This window comes from Camelus ferus, chromosome 5 (genome assembly GCF_009834535.1).
Source record: "Camelus ferus isolate YT-003-E chromosome 5, BCGSAC_Cfer_1.0, whole genome shotgun sequence".
Classification (NCBI taxonomy): Eukaryota; Metazoa; Chordata; class Mammalia; order Artiodactyla; family Camelidae; genus Camelus; species Camelus ferus.
The window spans coordinates 78595119-78614649 of record NC_045700.1 but is presented as its reverse complement, the minus strand read 5'-3'; the positions used below and the strand labels follow the sequence as shown (position 1 = coordinate 78614649).

At 44.0% G+C, this 19531-nt stretch overlaps 2 protein-coding genes and 1 pseudogene across 3 annotated transcripts in view; 1 reads left to right on the top strand and 2 right to left on the bottom strand.

The window, feature by feature from the left end:
- MREG (melanoregulin) overlaps positions 1-19531 on the top strand; it is a 54483-nt gene that overhangs the window by 31851 nt on the left and 3101 nt on the right. For both annotated transcript variants that reach the window (XM_032480184.1, XM_032480183.1), the window contains one exon: positions 18947-19037. In XM_032480184.1, the coding sequence (XP_032336075.1) occupies positions 18947-19037 (91 nt within the window). The remainder of the gene's footprint in view (positions 1-18946; positions 19038-19531) is intronic.
- LOC106729882 lies at positions 12259-13741 on the bottom strand (annotated as a pseudogene).
- NEMP2 (nuclear envelope integral membrane protein 2) overlaps positions 12259-19531 on the bottom strand; it is a 299564-nt gene continuing 292291 nt past the window's right edge. Inside the window, exon 10 of the transcript XR_004320087.1 lies at positions 12259-12899. The gene's annotated coding sequence lies outside the window, so the exon portion shown is untranslated. The remainder of the gene's footprint in view (positions 12900-19531) is intronic.

The following is a 19531-nucleotide window of genomic DNA, read 5'->3' as shown; positions in this document are numbered from 1 at the left end:
GTGAATGATTTGAAGGGGGAACTTGTGAACCCAAAACTCATCAGGATTGGTGACCTGTGAGGAAGAGGAGGGGTTTTCTGAGCAGAGGCAGCTCAGCTCAGTGCCTTCCTGCTGGGCTTCCAGGTACATCCATGCATATTGTCAGTGCGGATTTTGGTCTTTCCTGAATTGGGGTTGGAGCAGCCTCATCACCTTGGAAACACTGCCAGAAACTTGTTATCTAAGCCCAGATTCCTAGGATAGGGATGAGCCAGACTGCTTGTCCCGAAGGATTTTGTGGGGCCCAAGGGCTGAATTGTTTTGAGGGATGAACGTTGACATGAGCTGGCAGTCACGTCCAGCACATCCTTGGGTTGCACAAGAGTGTGGACAACGAACCGGGGGTGCCTTGACATCTTCCTGGTCTGACTGAGATTAGGTAAGGCGGGGGCATTTGAGAAATGATCTCCCTTCGAGCCGGCACATCCTCTGCTGATGCTGAAACACTGACTGCCGTTCATACTACTCACTCGGCCTGTTCCTCTGCCCTAGTTTGGAAAGGTCTTCTCTTCCTCTCTTGTTTCTCCTGCTCCTGACTCTTCTTCCAGCCACAGAAAGCTGAGGGCAGGGCTTTGTGAAACAGCCAGGTAGGGAAACGGGCAGAACCTCTGTTTGTCTCATCCACCCTTTCACCCATTTGCTTGCCTGCAGTATTTTCACTTCTGTCTGCTTGTCTTCACGGGAGCATATCAGCTGACACTGGGTGGGAGTTAGTCATTGAGAGGAACTGGCCCAGGCCCAGATGTATGCAGGCTTTGGATTGCTGGGTGTTCAAAAACAGCGTTTCAGTGACGCCTCAGTCCTCACCTTCGTATTTTAATCCATGACATGGTATTTCTCTTTTAACTGCTCTAAAGTGTTGGTTGGGGATTAAAAAGCACCTTTGAACATTTAGCGACTGGATAGGCACATGCTGAAATGTTTCAAAATGACGATTTTCTGTTGTGTGGATAGCAGGTGGCATTAATGCTTTTTAACTGATCGTGGCAACTAACACTGCTTATGGCAAACACCCCCGTGTTATAAGGACACCTGTCATACCAGATTAGGGCTCACCCTAATGACCTCATTTTAACTTGATGACCTCTATAAAGACACTATCTCCTAATAAAATCACGCTCTGAGGCACTGGAGGTTAGGACTTCAGCAAGTGAATTTGGGGGGGGCCACAATTCAGCCCATAATGATAGGCACACCAGTGATGGGGTTAATAACAGTCCTTTTGTTTGGTGGTCAGCTGTAGACCCTGTGGGTATTGCTGTGTTTAAAGGGTCTGCCCTCAGGGGGCTTACATTCTACTGAGAGGAGACTGACAACAAATTAATACAATGTAGGTTGTGTAGGGGTAGAAAAATTTTCCCTTCCTTCCTTCTAGGTTCTTTGGCTGGTCTAGTAATTAAGTCGATATAAGACATAGTAACAGGAGGAAAACAAATTTAATTCTGTATACATGGGATTCCCATAAAGATACGAAGACTCAGAAGGCAGCCACATAATGGAGACTCATCAACCATCCTGAGAGAAGAAAGCATGTAGGGGTCTAGGGGTGCAAAGGGGAGGAAAGCCATTCACAGGAAGGCAGCAGAGATGTTTGAAAAATAAAGGTTGCCCTGTGCTGCAGATACGTTTCTTAGGTAAGAAATGATTACAGGTAGAGGCCTCCTTTCCAGTATAAATTTAGGCAGTTGAGGGAGACATCAAGAGCTTTTCTTGAATCTGCTGAGTTTTGATTACCTTTAGCTCAAAATAATCCTTAGGCCAAAGAGACATGTTTTGGGGGTGACAAAACCTGCTCCCTTTCCACTGTGATAAACACTCTGAAGAAAAATAAGACTATATGAGGGTCTTCTGCCCATTTTGGGATTGGGCTTTTTTTTGTTATTAAGTTGTATGAGCTGTTTACTGGATAAAGGAGTTGTCGTATATTTATACAATGGAATACTACTCAGCCATAAAAAAGAATAAAATAATGCCATTTGCAGCAATATGGTTGGACCTGGAGATTGTCATTCTAAGTGAAATAAGCCAGGAAGAGTAAGAAAAATACCATATGATATCACTTGTATATGGAGTCTAAAAAAAAAAAAAAAAGACACAAATGCACTTATTTACAAAACAGCAATAAACTCACAGACATAGAAAACAAACTTACAGTTACCAGGGAGGAGAGAGGGTAGGAAGGGTCAAATTGGGAGTTGGAGATTTGCAGGTATTAACTACTACATATAAAATAGATAAACAATAAGTTTATACAGTATAGCACAGGGAACTAAATTCAGTATCTTACAGTAACATTAATGAAAAAGAATATGAAAAGGAATATGTGTATGTGTATATGACTGAAACATTATGCTGTATACCAGAAATTGACACAACATTGTAAACAGACTATACTTCAATTTAAAAAATGGGGGAAAAAGAAAAAAAAATAAAAGACAATATGAGGGGGCAGAAAGAGACTCTGGGCTGGGGAGCAGAGACCTGAATGAAGCGGGGAATGAGCTGCATGAAGGGTGTTCCAGGCAGAGGGAACAGCACATGCAGAGGCTCCAAGGCAGGAATGACCATGCTATATGCTGGGATATAGCAAGGAGGCCAGTGTGGCTGCAGCAAAGGGAGCAAGGGAAAGAGATGCTCTCATGCTCTGATGACAAGGTTGAGTAGTTCTGTCTTGTAACCCCTAAAATATGTACTATCTGGCTTGAGGCCATCTAAGCTTTGCCTTTGGTTTAGTGCTCAACAGACTTGGCTCAAATGCTTGTGTGGATTTAATTTATCATACAACAAGGGTGCGTAACCCACCTTTTTGAGGAGGGCTTCCCCACGTCCACTGCTTCATGATACTTTGGAAGAAGACATCCTCTTTGGAAACCGAGAGACTCTTCTAGCCTTTTCATTTACGGGTGCAAAACGTTTTTCATTTACTGGTGATTTTTTTCTTTTGAAAAATGCCTATACAATTATCCGTCATGTGAGATTAGACAGAATTTTTAAAAAATACACTCATTTCCAAACATGTTAACTGTACCACAGATTAGTGCCACACCACTCTTTTCCCTTTATATTCTGGGGTTTTAAATGCAGAGGAATTGTTTTACGGGCTTTGTTTGAATTAATTAAAGCCTGCCATGTTGATAAGGAAACAGGCCAGATGACTGACAAGGCAAAAGTCTTGAAAACTGGAAATGGCTGCCGAGTTTGGGATTCACCAGGCTGCTCCCTAAATGGTTTGTCAAAGTGTCACCCATGGGTCTATAATAGCCAGTAAAGACTAGGGTAGTTAGGGGGTGGGAAGATAGCTCAAGTGGAAGAGTGCATGCTTAGCATGCACCAGGTCCTGGGTTCAATCCCCAGTACCTTCATTTAAAAAAAAAAAAAAAAACTGGGGTAATTATAAGCCATGTGTTAACCAGCGAGTTTCTAGGCAATCACAAGACTGCTTCTACCTAAGCAATTATCTCACCTGAGGCTGTGGCATTACGTCATGCCTGAGGCTTTGTTAGAGTAACCTCCAAACACTTGTGTGGGGGAAGCAGCATCTGGGGGCTAGGCTGAAGATTGTAGAGGAGTAAAAAGTGGATAGCAACTGAGGTACTGGAATGGTAAGGAAAAATGTTTACAAGGCTTGAATTTAAATGATAACTCCCAACTGTTATAGGAACCCTACTGTCATCGACAGGTGACGTAGAGAGTAAGCATTTTGTGAAAGGGTCAGTGTGACGCTGGGTTGTGTTTGTGAGGGTGTAACTTGCTGGAAATGTGCTTGGAGTGATTACAGAAGTTGTTTAGTTTACAGCTCATGTCTTTAAAAGGGTAGAGATAATTTAGAGAAGGCATTAGAGTAGACAATGAAAATACAGAAAGACTAGATGGTAGAAATCAAGCTATGGTGGAGACGGGGGTTGAGCAAAACACAGATTGTCAAATCAGATTGACATGGAGCACAGGTTTTACCTAGTATCAAGCTTCACTGGTACTTTCAAAGACAGAATCGAGAGACTTAGGAGAAGCAGAGAGAGGCTGGGACATTGAGACTGCCTCCCTAGGACTCCGTCTGTCCACAGGACACGCACCTCTGACTCAGAATCCTGGTGGGTCTCAGTTGAGTTGTCTGTACTAAACCCTTGCTGTATTTGTGTCAAACACTTTTCCAGTATGTTGCTTGCCTTTGTATTGTTTTTTTCTTCAGGTATAAAAGTTTCAGATTTTTACACAGTTAGATGACATACTTCTTTGTTGTCTTTTAAAAGTACTAAGTGCAAGACATTTGACTAGGTGTAGCGATCAGTTAAGTGGGATCATGGGTATGAAAGCATTTGTATAAAGTGAAAGACACACTATCGACACTAGGAGCAGTGACTCCTCACCTCCACTGTCGCCTGGAAAGAAATCACTGCCCTTAAGTACACACCCAAGAATGTTTCTGGTGGAGTTTGCATAAAGAGGTGTCCCTTTGCAAACTTTGCCACATTTCATTGTATTTACATTTACCGCACTTTCCGATTCGGAGGAGCCACACTCCAGGGGCTCACTGGGCATCCGTGACCAGTGGCCGCCGTATCACACAGCACAGGGCTAGCCACACAGGGGCAGCCAGACCTCTGAGACATCCCCTAGACTCTGGGTTCAGACAGTCTGCTGTTACATCCAAGCCTGCCCCAGTACTTTAAAGAAGCAGCCTTCCTCAACGGTATACACTTAAAGAAATTGGCTGTTTCTATCTTGCCAGAAATTCAAGTCCCCCTTTCCTCTCCATGAACAGGAATTTAGTCTTATTATCCTTTGCCTTGAGTGACAGCAACTAATTTTCTCTTTTCCCTGTGGTGGCCTGAGCAGCAGAGCTGTGAACTGGTTCCAGCAAGTCGATTGGGAGTAACAGTGCCACAGGGAAACACCAAGCCCCAGTTGTTCCCGCTGGCGGCGTTAGCCAAGTCACACCCTGCATTTGGTCTTCCTCCCACCTCTAAAGCTGTCTGACTTGAACCCCGCAAATCAGACAAAACTGACTTGAAATCTCTTTGCTTAACAATCCCTGTTTTGTGGCTTTGCCGGCACACTTTTGCAGCCAGAGCTGCAAGCTATCCCTTGGCTTAATCTGGTTAAAACCAGATAAAGAATTAGGTCAAAGGCCTCTAGCTGCAAAGCAGTCTGTTTCCAGAACTCCAGCGGAGCTGTGGAATAAAAATAAGCAGGGAGAGTTGGAAAAGCATTATTGGTGTTTGCATTTGACTTGTTCTAGGTCAAAATTCTAGCTCTGGTTCTAGGTCATAATGCAGGAGCTTGCAAAGGGCAACAGGACTGCATGAGCACCCAGGGAAGGATGTGCCTTTCGGAGGTGCCCCTGGGGGTCATTGCAGGATGATACTTGGGGTCTGAGGCTCTGCATGGTCTGTTGAGTCGAACCACCCAAACCGCCAGACCTTAGGAAAATTTCACTTTATTTTCTTCTAAGTGTTAGAGCATCTGGCGTCAGTGCAGCAGGTCACCCAGCTGAGGCCCCGCTTTCCCTGGGATTCGGAGAAGAAACCAGAAGAGAGCTCCAGAAGGTCAGAGGGGAGGAGACCCAGATGCAGATCTGCAACCCAGAGGCTTGTTCTTATCTCTCTGGATTGGTGGGTCTCAGGAGGCTGAGAGAGAGAGAAGCACATCAGAGTTTGACCTCCCCCAACTCAAAAGGCTCATTTCCATAGGCCCTAGTTACCAACAGATAGACAGCAAGTGTCCCGGTGAGGTGAGCTGTCTGGCCTACAAGGCCAAGCCTTGTTGGGAGCTGTTGGAGGGCCCTCCAGATTCTGGAGCCCCCAGGGACTAAGTGCCAGGCGCCTGGGCACTGGGTTCTTCTTGGCCTCCACTCCCTACCCGCCCCCTCCGAGGCTCATCTAGTCTGTGGTCTGTCCTCTAATCCACTGAGTTTCTCTGCTCTGTCATTTGATCTGCGCCGTTTGGGCCGCGGTGGAAATAGAGGGCTGAGGAGTGGAGCGCCGTCTAGGAACAGTGACATGCAGTCCTGTCCCTCCTGCTCACACGCCGTGTGGGATCAGAGAGAATGGGCTTCTGTAGTCCCGACAGAGGATGCCTGTCCTGGGTGTGTGGCCTTGACACTGTCCAGACCAGCTCTGAGCTTCCTCTGCATAATCACCTCCCTCCCTGCGCCCCTACCGCCCCGGCCCCTCGCACTGGGATCTGGTTGCTGGGCAGTGAGGGGTGTGTGGGTGGCGGGGGGCAGCTGGAGAGCAAGGTGGGGGCCTGTCTGTCTTCTGGACCCGAGCGGCCAGGCCAGAGCTGCTTTTGGAATGGAAGTCCCTGTACGTTATGTTCCATTTCTCTCATTGTGTCCCAGTTTCCACGTTAGTGGAGGGAAGGACAATGTAATGAGCTAAATTTGTGCTTAATTGGTGCAGCGTAGAGTACTGAGAGGAACATGGGTTATGGAGTCGGACAGACTTTAAAAAGAAAATTTACTGAAGTAGAGTTGATTTATAATGTTATGTTAGTTTCAGGTGTACAACAAGTGATTCAGCTATACATATATGTATATATTTATTCTTTTTCAGATTTTTTTCCATTATAGGTTATTACAAGCTATTGAATACAGTTCCCTGTGCTCTATAGTAGGACCTTGTTGTGTATCTATTTTATATATAGTAGTGTGTATCTGTTAATTCCAGACTCCTAATTTATACCCCACCACCACCCTTTTCCCCTTTGGTTACCACAGTTTGTTTTCTATGTCTGTGACCGACAGACTTCAGTTTGAATTTTAGGTTCCCCACTGAATAGTTGGGGGGTCTCAGCCGAGTTGTTTAACCTCCTAGGGCCTCACTTGGCACCATCTCTAGAAAGACCCATCTCGTCGGATTTTCTGACGGATGGAAAGATACGTGTAGAGTGCCTGCCTGACAGAGCAGCCTCGATACCTACGATTCCTTAAAGAGCAAAGTACTTCTCAAATATCAAATGCTTGGTCAGGCATTCAGGTAGAAGAGATGAGTGAATGACTTTGTTTTACTTCTTCTTTCTTGAATTTATTCTGTCTCCCAAAGATAGGAGAATCAAAATATCTGGATTATATAAACCTGCCTTGTTCAGAATACATGTAGAGTAGATGCCAAGTGGCTTTTTCTGATAAATTTAATGCTGCTTTCTAGATTCAAAGCAGAATCTGTCACCAGCAGAGGGTGGCCCTTTTATGATTTGTCATATTCATTTGAATGCAGCCAGCCCATTGGAACACCTGCTGTGTACAGAGGACTGTGTGGGACAAGGGTGAATCCAGGTGTATCTGCGGAGCCCACTATTTGTAGTGAAAGAGACAGTGCAAATTCCTATATAACAATATCGTGATAGTAACTACAACAGTTCCCGTAAAGAGGCTGAGGAATTTTAGAAGAAGAAGCAGTTACTTTAACTGGTAAGACGACTTCTCAAAGTGGTGGCATTTGAGCTAAGCCTTGAGGAGTGACTAGGATTTAGGTGGCGGTGGAATGAGGGCATGTATGAACGTGGTCAATGGCACCCAGGGTCAAGGTGCCCTCCAGACTGGACTGGGGGGCCCCGTGGCCGGGGCACGCTCTTCGGGACGAAGCTGGAGCGTCAGATCATGGAGAGCCTGTTTGGACTGGAACTTTATTCCGTGAGTAGCGGGGAACAGCTGGAGTTCTCTGGGAGGGAAATGGCCCAGTTTGGCCTTTAGGAAGACGGCTGATTGGGAGGCGACTGGAGGAGTTAGCTTCTGGAAGCAGGGGGACCATTACTGTAGCTGCTCAGGCCAATTAAGGCGAGGCGGTCGAAAGAGAAAAGAAGGGAATCTTGTGACAGAAGGAGAAGCGACGGGACTGGGTGATTGACTGGGGTTGAGAAGGTGGGATTGAAGGGGAGTGAGCAGCTGGCGACCACGTGTCAGAGGAGTGTCAGAGGGCAGGTGCTGGCTTGGTGGGGGGTTAGGGGGTCAGACTGGACTCTGTCGGATGGCTCAGTCAACAGCCCATCCACATGGAGGCATCCGGCAGAAAGGGGGAATTGGAGACCTGGAGCTGAGGCAACAGAAGGAGACTGGGGAGTCACTGGCGGGGAAGCAGTGGCTGCAGAAGCTGGGGCATCAGGGGAAATTATCCAGGGAGGTGGCGAGGACAAGACCCAAGACAGAGGCTGGGGAAAGTACTGCACGAAAAAAGGAGTAAGAAGAGGATCCTGCAAAGGGCGAGGGGAGGGGGAGAGGGAGGGGCTCAGCTGAAGGAGGTCCTTTAGAGGCAGCAGATCCCGAATCTCAGCCGTCCTGCTGGCTGACTCCAGGCAGGCTACTGGGCGCACCTGTCCCCTGCGGGGTGGGGGGCTGGTGTCCACGACGGGCGCTGTCCTGAGGGGACACTTAGTAGATGCTTATTCCTTTCCCCTTCCCTGCAGAAACCTGAGGAAGCACGCAATGGGGCCTGGGGAGGCATGCTCAGAAGGGGTGGCTGCCAGGGTTCATGGCTTTGGGAAAGGACTGTGAGACACCCCTGTTCAGTCACTAGTGAGACGAGGAGGTGGGAAAGTAACTCCGGCACTTTGGGTGGGTAACAGATCTGAGGAAGGCTGACTGCCAGGGGCTGGTGAGTAAGGGGATGAGAAGGAAGTGAGAACAGCTCAGTGGGAGCTGAAGCCAGTTGGCAGCAGGGTGGAGGAGGGAATCCAGCTTCGGGAAGGAGCAGGGTTAGTGCGAAGGGCGTCGTGGCTGCTGCATCAGGGAAACCAGCTGTCCTCTCGAGAGCAGCAAGCTAGTTCCTTGCAGAATCCTTTTCCTCTTGGATTCAGCCTCTGAGGGTCAAGCTTTTGGGTGTTTGTTCAGAGGTGCCAGCTCTGGAAGGAGGAAGCCCACCACACGAGGCAGGGAAACTGCAGTCTGTCACTTGAGCCTGGAGAGGCCTTGGCTGGCTTTCTGAACGAGGCCTCCCTGTGACCCTGTCGCTCACAAGCCTAGGAGATGGGGGCCGCAAGCTCTCCGGGGACTTTTCCCGGGGAAGGACAACACCGTGGCTGGCTGCCTTTTGAAATGAGAGATGGGGCATCAAGAGGAAGTGCCATGGGTAAGTCTAAGAAACCCGGGGCTTTTCTCAGCCCTGAAGCCTGGAGCCCAGTTTCAGAAAAGTCGGGGCAATTTCAGGCTCTCTCTGTTGCAGACAAGCACCACCCGGTCCAGAACATTGGCCTTTTCTCCTCCATCCTCAGAATATCAGAGCTCGCTTGGCAGCTTCTGCCACTTCCCCACCGCCCACCCCACCTTCCTCTTTAAGGGAGTGGTTTTGCCTTTGTCTCACTCCTCCAAGATGAAGTGGGGATGAGATGGACAGGAGGGCGTGTAGGGGAGGGGTGGGGAAGGTGGGAGGGGGTGAGATCCTTCCACCTGCTCTGAGATGGGGGAGACAGAGCCGAAGTCCCCAAAGGAAGGACCGGAGCAACGTCCCAGGGAGTCAGCCCTTGAGAAAGGCATTCTTGGATTTGGTAGCATTCTTGGCCAGAGCCTGGGAATATTCTGCTTCTAGAAAAGTTTTTCCCAGGATTTCAACTGTTTTCTTAGTTGCTCCTTCAGGCTGGTCTCTGTTCTGATCATCTGCTCTTTCGTCCCCTTCCTACTGACTTTCCTCCCTTCCTACCTTGCTCATGCGTGTCCCCCCACCTTCCTGTTTGGAGAATCAGTGTGGACAGTGGCGAAGTGTGTTGCCCCTACAGCCGGGCTGCCTGGGTCTGAAACCACAACTCCTCACTCACTGGTGTGCACGCTTGGGCAGGTTCTTCGCCTCCCTGAACCTCATTTTCCTCATCCTTAAGATGGTATAATAATATCCATCTCATAGAGTGACACATCGTATTATGAGAATTAACTGAGTAAATACATATGAAGAGCTTAGAGTAGCACCTGGGAAGTAGTAAGTGCTCTGTAAACACTATCCGTCTGTCTGTCTGTCTGTCTCTATCTCCTTTTTCATAAATGCCTTCAAATTCTTTTTGGATTTTGCCAAGTGGCACAGAAAAAAATATATTATGTTGAAAGAGCCTATAGAAATTGTATTTCTAGAAATCATAAATTATATAGTATATTTCTACTAAAGTACAGAAATTCTAACTTAGAGTTCCCTTACCGGAACTCTCAGTTAGAGAGTCTTCATGCTGGATAGAAAGTTCCTTCTAACACTGATTTTCTTTCTTGTGGCTTCCATCAAGACTAACCGGTCTTAGTGGAACAAGGAGTAAATAAAGTTATTAGTTATTGGTTCCTGTCATTAGGAGTAAATGAAAACACATCAGACTCTTAGGTTGAAAAAAGTCAGCACCGCCAGAGGACCAGGTGCAGGGACGTGTCTTCCACATGAACTGCTGCTACTACATTTCGACCTATAGATTTTACTTCCTAGGTCTTATTTGTTATATGTTTCAAACCATCATCACATTCCGCGTATTAGCTATCTCGGCTACATTTGTGACCTTTGGCTTCATGAAGCCGAGCCCTATCCTGCATTACTGAAAACCTCCCTCCAGGCTGACATCAGCCGTTTTGAGTCCTCTTCAGCAGCTGCACAACTACCCTGGTCTGCCTTATCTGTTACATGTTTCTCTCTGAAAAGCAAACATGAGAGTCTCTGTTAGAGGCTCGTTAAAATCCAGATACGCCCCCACCCCTGGTATTATATGTCTTCCTCTTTCTTACCTGGTATTTCCCACTACCTACAAAAATGAAAGAAAACTAAACTGGAGAAGCAGTCATGATGATTTTTCTATCTTTTAGAGAATCTCTCTTCATTTTAAGTTGAAAGTAGCATAAGATGATGTGAATTAGTGAAAGTTGAAAGCAAAGGGGTAACTATTACATACAATGTCCAGAGAATTCGTTTTACCAAAAGGCTCTCTCTCAAGTAAAAGCGTTTGGCTGCTCTTCATTTTGTAATGCCCTAATTTAGATGTTTAATTTTTGTAATGCAATATTATAGCCACAATTGTCTGTTATCTTTTTTTAACTTCAGTGTTGAGTTGAAGTGGAAATTCCCAAAGGGGTGTAGATACTGCAGGATACATGTAGGTACTTAGTACTTTTTGATGGTGATGTTAGAAAGATACAACTAGGAAGCCAAAACATTTTAAGGCATTTTCTAGCTTTAAGGCACATTTAGGAAAATACTGTAATTTTGGGGGGGACTATTTTCTATAAAACAAATATATGTTTATTATAATTTTATTTGTCTGTACCAGATGGTCAAAAAGTCAAGTTAAAGAAGGATTTGGAACCGTATATTCTGGTACAGAATGATGGCTAAAATATATTATCAAGTGAAAAGTACAAGGTATAGTATGCTACTATTTATGGGAAAAAAATGGAAGGCTCTAGGAGAAATTGGGAACATTTATTACTTGTAGGGAGGACACTGGTGGCTGGGTAAAAGAGCTTTCAGTGCTTTTTGAATTCTGAATCATGTGAATGTATTACCTAACTTAAATTAACAAATAATAAATGTATAAGAAAAAAGCTGGATTGGGGAAGCAACAATAAGTAGTTTTTTAAATTTCCTTTTTTTAAGGGTAAACAGGCTTTGGAGTTAGATGCACTTAAGCGTTGAATTCTGGCTTGACTGCTGCTGGCAAATGAGTGTGGGGAAAGTTCTATCACTTTATTATAAAATTTGGGAAAGATCTTCTTGGCGTTACCGAAAAATTGGCCCCTGAACCCTGAAAGGCAAATTCAAACTCGGAGACAGAGTTTGGGAACAAATTAAAAGCAGCTTTATTGTTTTGCCGGGCAGAGGGGAGTCACAGCAGGCTAGTGCCTTAGTAACTGTGAATCCATCATGGGGTTGGGGCTTGGTGATTATACAGGTGAACGGGGACGGAGTGTATCAGTGATAATGAACAATAGAGTCTTTTACAAAAGTTTGTCTTGTGTCACGGGAACTTCTGGTGGTCTGTTAAGTAGGTCATTGCCTGCAGCCTTCGCGTTATCTGGTCTGATCCCTCTGGTGTCACAGGGGCTTTTGGAGGATCTGGCCGTTCCTTCAGGGTTATCCTTCCGTGACCTTCTTTTTGGAAAACAGCTCCTAGGTTTAGGTACAATTATTTAGGGTAGGGCATAACTCAAAGAAAGCAAATTAATTAATCACAATAAATTCTTAAAGCTGCCTTAGCATCAGGGAAGCCATTTTGTGACTCCTTCATTGGCTGGGTTTTTATACAGATCAAATATGGTAAGAACCATTTTGTTTTTTTCTTTTTTTTTTTTGGACTGACAGATCCTGCCTCAGGTTTATCTGTACAAACAGCACAGGTAGACGTGAGCTGCATGCAGACAGCAGCCCAGGGGTCACACTAGTCCTTATATCCTCACATCAACAGATGAAAGCCTCTACTGTGGAGCCTTTGTGGGAGCCTGGGCGCCTTTGGGAGCCTGAGCCTGAGCTGCAGCTGCAGCTGCGGCCTTGGTCTGAGCCTTGTCCTTGGCCTCTGGCCGGCAGAGCCTGAGACCCTTGGCGATGCGGGCACGAGCATGTTTCTCGAGCTTGGGGTGAGCAGTGCAGGCAGGTCGACTGAGCTTGCGGCTGTTGCCCTTTGGGATCTTGGGCTTGACCTCCTTGGGCTTTGCCAGAGCCTTGACAGCTCAGCACGTGCACTTGTGGCCTTGGCATTGTTGGCCTGCATCCTCTTCAGGCCCTTCTTGTTGTGCTTCTTGGCAAAGCACATGTTCCTCAGGAACTTGGGGTCCACCCCCTTAAGAGATTCGTATCGTTGTGATCAGGGTTTTTTGATGCCGTTTCTGTGTCATTTTCGGGACTGGTTGTGTGTGGTGTGGTTCTTTGACTTGGCCATGTCTGCACCGGAGCCATGAGTTCCTGAATTGCCTGGGACCGGAAGAGAAAGAAAAGAACCATTTCTTAAAGTGTAGTTTGTGATTATCTGATCTTAGGGTATGGAATGAAGAAGATAAAGAAGATTTAAGACTGGGTATGAGCATCTTCCTCTGAAGATTTTTTTTTTTAACCATCCAAGAAAGATAAAAGACAAGATCGTCTCAATGCTAGGTTCTAGATGGTAAATAGATTTTAACTGAAAGTTATTATGAATCAAAAGTTAACTTTGAATCATTAGATCCAGTCAAGAGGGTTCAACATGTCTTTGCAATTAAGAGAATTGAGTATTAAACCAATAATTGTTAGACCCCTCTTCTCTGGATTTTTGGAGGAAATTCGCCATGAAATATAAGCCATTTCCTCTCCCCTGTTAGAACAACAGTCTTGTGAGAGTTGAGAAGCTCTGCTCTGATGGGGAGAGTTCAGGGGAGGCACCATAAAGCAATCCCCGGATGCAGAGAAAGACTGCTGTTGTATCTGTGTCATTGTCTAAGTCGCCCCTGGGACAGAAGGATTGAGCCATCAACACTGCATTCTTTGTAAGCCATATCCATTCCTACCTAAATAGGCCTATATGCTGAACATTTTCCCCCAGGGTCTAGAGGTGGGAAAATATGAGACTCATATTTTGTGGAGTATTTATAGTTACCTTTTTGTTTATGTACTCATTGAGTGGGCTCTGTAACATGAATCTCTCAGATCCAAGGACCAGAAAGAGGACTCCAGTTGTCTAAACCAGAATGGAATTAGCTTAGATAACAGAATTCCAGAAATAGGACTGACTTCAAATGAGATTTAATCGTGAAGCCCAGGATGGCCTCAGGCTCTACCTCTCTGTGATTCTTTCGTCTTGGTCCTCTTCTGAGTATTGACCTTCTTAAGCTGGCTCATCTCACTGTAGTAAAAGCTATGGGAGCATTTCTGGTTTTGGTACCCTCACACCCTGTCCTGTCGGGGAAGAGAGAACACCCCTCCTGATAGTGTCCAGAAGTCTATGGATTTTGTTGCATCTCATTGGCTTGAGTTGGGTTACGTGCCCATCTCTGAGCCAACAGGATATACTGGTTGGCTTAAGTTATTGAATTTCAAACTTTGCACCCACCTCAAAGGATTCCTATTTCATTGCTCTGGGAGGAGGATCCCCTGCATTGGTATTTTATTTTATTTTATTTTATTTTATTTTATTTTATTTAAAAAAATTTTTTTGTCATTGTTATTTATTTTTTTACTTTTTTAAAGTTGAGTTATAGTCAGTTTACAATGTTGTGTCAATTTCCAGCATAAAGCACAATTTTCAGTTATATCTGAACATACATATATTCATTGTCTCATTCTTTTTCACTGTGAGCTACCACAAGATCTTGTATATATTTCCCTGTGCTATACAGCATAATCTTGTTTATCTATTCTACATATGCCTGTGTTTTGTTTTTTGATAGCAGCCTTCCTAGTGAGTGAAAGGTAATGTCACACACTTTTGGGGGTTGGGGGAATAATTAGGCTTATTCATTTATTTTTGGAGGCAGTACTGGGACCTCGTGCATGCTAAGCACGTACTCTACCACTTGAGCTATACCCTCCCGCTCATGCACTGGTATTTTACAATATTCCCTATTAGTTCTAATGTACAACCAAAGTTGAGTTTATTGGCCTAAGCCAATCAGTGCCCACTCTTAGAGCTGAGAATGTAACTGTTCTCCAAAGGAAAATCGAGTTAAACCTGACAGATTGTTGAGAGAAGGGGAAAATAGATCTAGGGGAACAAACATCAAATATCTGCTTGTGGCAAACGTATCCGTGGCCCCAGTGTTCATATCACATCTTTCTTTTTTGCCATCAGAACCCACATTTTGTTTGGGACCACAGTTTGCCAGCCCCAGGGGATATAGGTTGTGATTGGTGCAAATACTGGTGATAATCTGTGTCCCCACTTGTCCTGCCTCCCTTACAATGAGAGAGAGCAGGAGAGAGAAACATGAAAGAGCTAAATCGCTCTCTTTGTTCATAGCAGAGGATGCAAAGCTAGTTTAAAGTTAATACGTAAGAAATGAGAAGTGTAAGCCTAGTATTTGGAGTTACAGAAGTAACCACCAGAGAAGAAGGGGGCCGGGCCGGGGGAGAAAAAAAGGGAGGGGGAGGAGAAAGAAGAAATGTTCACAGGTAGCTACTTCTAAGGAATAAGACAAGAAAAAGAGGATGAGAGAGCAAACAATTAGTTGTCATTTTATACCCCTCTGTTCTCTTTGAATTTTTATTTCTATGTGATTATATTCTTTTTATAATTAATTATATACATTAATCGCTTCTGAAGTTGCTCCTAAGAGTGGAAGATGATTTTAAAAACTATGTAACCTATTGTTCAACAACATTTCTTTAAATGTATAAATCACCTTTTTGACATGAAATAAGGAGGACTTTTTAACTGTGCCGTTTGTCCACAACCTCACAGTGCAGAGAGGAATCAGACGTTTTAATTTTGTGCATGAGAAAATCATCCCAGGAGCTTAAATCAGAACGCAAAGTCAAGGCCAGCTCATGGACGGAAAGCTGCAGGAGCTCCTGATGGCGGCAGGAGATTGAGCTGTGTTCTGCCTTTCATGTTTGGCCGCAGCCTTCTTATCTAGCAGCCCTAAGCTGATTTAGCCAACAACTAGTCAGAAGAAAAACCTCAAGAATTCAGCTATAAGCATCTTCAGTTTTTTGTTCTTTAGTCACATCACTTTCAGTTTGACTTGGTTCCCAGGTCGTCTATGAAATTAAATCCGCTTGATTTCTTTTATTATGCTTTTGCTCATGATTAAAGTTTCGGGTCACAGCGTCACAATAACCACAATGTATTATTTCAGAAATTATGAGAAAACAAAGACTACTCTGGAAAATAAGACTTTAAATTTTGATGTCGAGTAGGTTTGAGTGTCAAGTCACTTGTGAATAATATTTAACTGATCTTTAATTGTGATTTTCAGATTGTTTGTCTAAAAAAATTGGTACAATTTAAAAAATGTAGAAGGACATCGTGAGACTTATTTTTTTCTAATTCCAGGAAATAGGTGAGTTAGCTTCTTTAGTGTGTGTAAGATTTTGTTCCTCCCCGTTTCTCATTTGCCACATTTAGATTCTATTCTTTAGGGTCGTATGTTAAAGAGGAATTCAGATTCCCCTCTTACCGTTTATTTTTTCAAAAGCCAATTTTTAGTTAAAACTCTACCTAAGCTTCCACTGGTTTTAGAGCTTTCAATTTTGCACAGAACTCTCACACCTTTTCATATATGATTATCCATGACTATTGTGTCAAAAGAAGGCAATAATAATGTGGATTTATGAAATGCAGAGTTTCAACCTGTTCGTCTTAACAGGCATCTATCACATGCAGGTCAGCCAGTGGCATCATGTTTGGGGCCATCCTTAGCAGATTTTAAAATGTCACATTGTTGCTTCTCCATCGAACTGTTTATTAGGGGAATAGACACTGAAATGGCCTGAATCTGTGTAACATTTGATGTTGGTATTTAGGAATAGCAAATAAATGATAGATGGACAGCAAGAAGAGAAAGGTTAAAAAAAACTGGAAGCCTAGATGACCCAATAATAAATGGGTCTCTGAAAAATAGAAATTTGGCTACACCTAGTGCAGGACACAAGTCTGAAGGCATTAGCCTAAGGAGCTGAAAGTTAGCAGAGACCTCTAATTGCAAGTTAATGAAGCCACCTAGTGGTTTGGTACATAATGTAAGGTTGTGGGAATATGTAACGTGTGGACTGATTGTGTGGGTCTGGAACTAGGCGTGGCAAGGAGTCTGGTTACTTTTCATTCAGTCCAGCAAGGAGGGTCAGTTACACTGAGAATAAGCACAGCCCTGCTCTGTGTCATCTTTTATTTATGTATAGTCTTTTTATCAGAAAGGACTCAAGATAGCTTTCATGAAAACACAATGAGAGAGCACAAACTAGAAGATGAGAAAGAGAAAAAACATGAATAAAGACACAGAGTAGTAAAAACTTCTGATAATTCAAAAATGCTTCCAAAATCCTATCAGTTTTCCATTGAAAGGACTCTACATTTTCAGGTAAGTGTGGAAATTGATTGGTTATGAAATTCACAATGTCCAGAAGAGTGAAACAATTTTCAGGAAAAGTAAAATCACACCTGATGTCAAAGAGCAGAGAAATTTTCCTTCTGGAGGTCCTCACAGATCACGTAGCGCATAGCGTAATGTGTATTGTCCCTAGTCCTCATGACAGAAATCATTCTGAGTTGAGAGATTTTTTCCTAAAGGTGTCTACACTGCTTTGGAGGAGAATGTGCACCAAACTCCATTTTCAGGGCTTGCATTAAAGCATTTGATCCTCACAATAAACCTGCGAGGTAGGTAGTGTTATGATCTCCGTATTACAGTTGAGGCCACTGAGACACAGGGAGGTTATCAACTTGCCCGAAGTCAGGCTGTTAACAAACAATGCAGCTGGGACTCAGACCTGGGAAGTCTGGCTCTAGCACCCACGCTCTTTTCCAAGATGCTGTGTATATGGAGTGGCCCAGCCAATGAAAATAGCAATACTGAATTCTTACACAGTCCGTGGGGGAGGAGGTAGGAGCGCTTTAACGTGGCGCTGAAGATGAGGTCGGGACTGCACGTGTCTGAGGTGACTCAGTTGACTTTGCCCTCCAGGGTTCCAGACTTTATCCCCGACCCCCGTCACTACACACTCTTGTACACGCATGGGCACACACGCCTTTGGTCAAAAACAGAGGACTAGGAAAGAGTAATCAGATTCACCAACTTCCTGACTTCTAGAAAACAGGTGAAATCCAGGACCTTTTTGATGCCTTTGTATCTTCAGATACAAGAGCTAAATGCAATCGTAACAAAACGCACTTTATTTTGCTAGTTTTTCTTTCTTAGTGTGGTATCTATAAACGCTTGTGAATGGCAGCTAAATTGATTTCTCTTAACCAGTCATGAAAGTTGATTAGCAGTGAGCAGATTAGCGATGAGCAAGGTAAGCCTGGAAAGGAACTTGGTAGGGAAATCAGGGCATCACTGAAACATTTCCAGTTAGAGGAGTCAGAATAGCCTGTAACTTGAGTCTTAAATTGAGCAGTTAGAATGATGTTCCTTTAAGCTGTGCATTAGGGTAGTTGTGTGGTTAACGTTATTGCTAACAGGAAAAAGTACACGCTATAAAACGACTCTTCTATATAGATAAGACTCCTTGAAAACAAATTTCCATGGCATTTAAAAGAAATGCTTAGCACAATAAAGATTTTAATGCTCCTAAAAGATTCAAGTTCTGTTTGGGGACCAACATGATGGCCTACTACCCATAAGACTGAAGTTTCCAGAATGATAACCTGTTAATAGTTCTGCCGAATGCTTGAAAGATTCATCTTATCATGGGAGTATAAAGGAAAGAGGGTGCTGCTGAGATATGGTGAAGGAAACATTGACTGGAAATCAAGAAACTTGGGATTTACTTTATTCTGATGACAAAGGAAGACACAAATTCTTTGTGTGTTATTTTTCTCATGAACTTGGGAGTCAGACCTGGATTCGAATACTGGTTCTGATCCCTGTTAGGGCTGGATGATGTTGGATTAACCAGTTAAGACTTTTTTGGCCTCAGTTTCTTCATCTATAAAATGGCTTCAGTAATTCATAAATCTTGTCAGGTGCTCACTGTATGTATATTGTGTTTTTTTAATACCTTTGATCTTTGTAACAGTCTTAAATGGCATATTCACTGTTGTTATCCCCACTTTACCGGTGCTATCACTGCAGTTGGGAGAATAGGTAATGAGAAGAGTTTAGGGTAATTTTTGCAGTGTGTTATATAGCGCCTGGCACATAGCAGATTCTCCAGACATGGAAGCTGAGGTCTACCTGTTGTCTCCATCTCTTTCTTCTCCTCTTCTTTTGGGATATGCTTTGAAGATTGGTGACGAGGAGAACTGCATGCTTAAACAGCTTAAGTTTGGGAATTAGACAGAGATTTAGGCCAACGTGTAGAAATAAAACTGAATTTTAATTTTCCTGCAGGAGTGGCAAAAACTCAACTATGATATCTACACCCTGCGACAGATTCGAAGGGAAGTGAGAAATAGATGGAAACGCATTTTAGAAGATTTAGGTGAGTCTGAAAGTGATTACGAAATGGTAAAAATAACCAGTTGTGATCATTCCTCTTCACTTTCTTCAGCCTGGTTTTTATGAAAAGGGTGTCAGTAACTGACTAACTAAGGCTACTTACTGTGTACTAATTATTTTCCCAATCCTGTTCTCCCTGTATCCTCAAGCACAAACATCTGATGTTCCCGTTATCGGCAGCCCCTGTTTTGAGGACGTGTTTTGCCATGTGCTACTCCATCTGTCCTCAGTATCAAGTAGCACAGGCAGCAGAATCACATGGGCACTGCCATTGAATTTGGGGGCCTTGTGCATTGACTGAATTAGATGGGACTGATTGGTCAATCAGTAGCAGCTTTATAAGATAAGGCAGATTGGGAGAAATACTGTTTGTAAGAGAGACAGCAAAATACAGTGTAGACTTCCATAAGGACTTAGGGAAAATACCCGTGGTGTTAGAGTAGACATTGCGTATTGATTTTTCTCAATTCTGCCCGG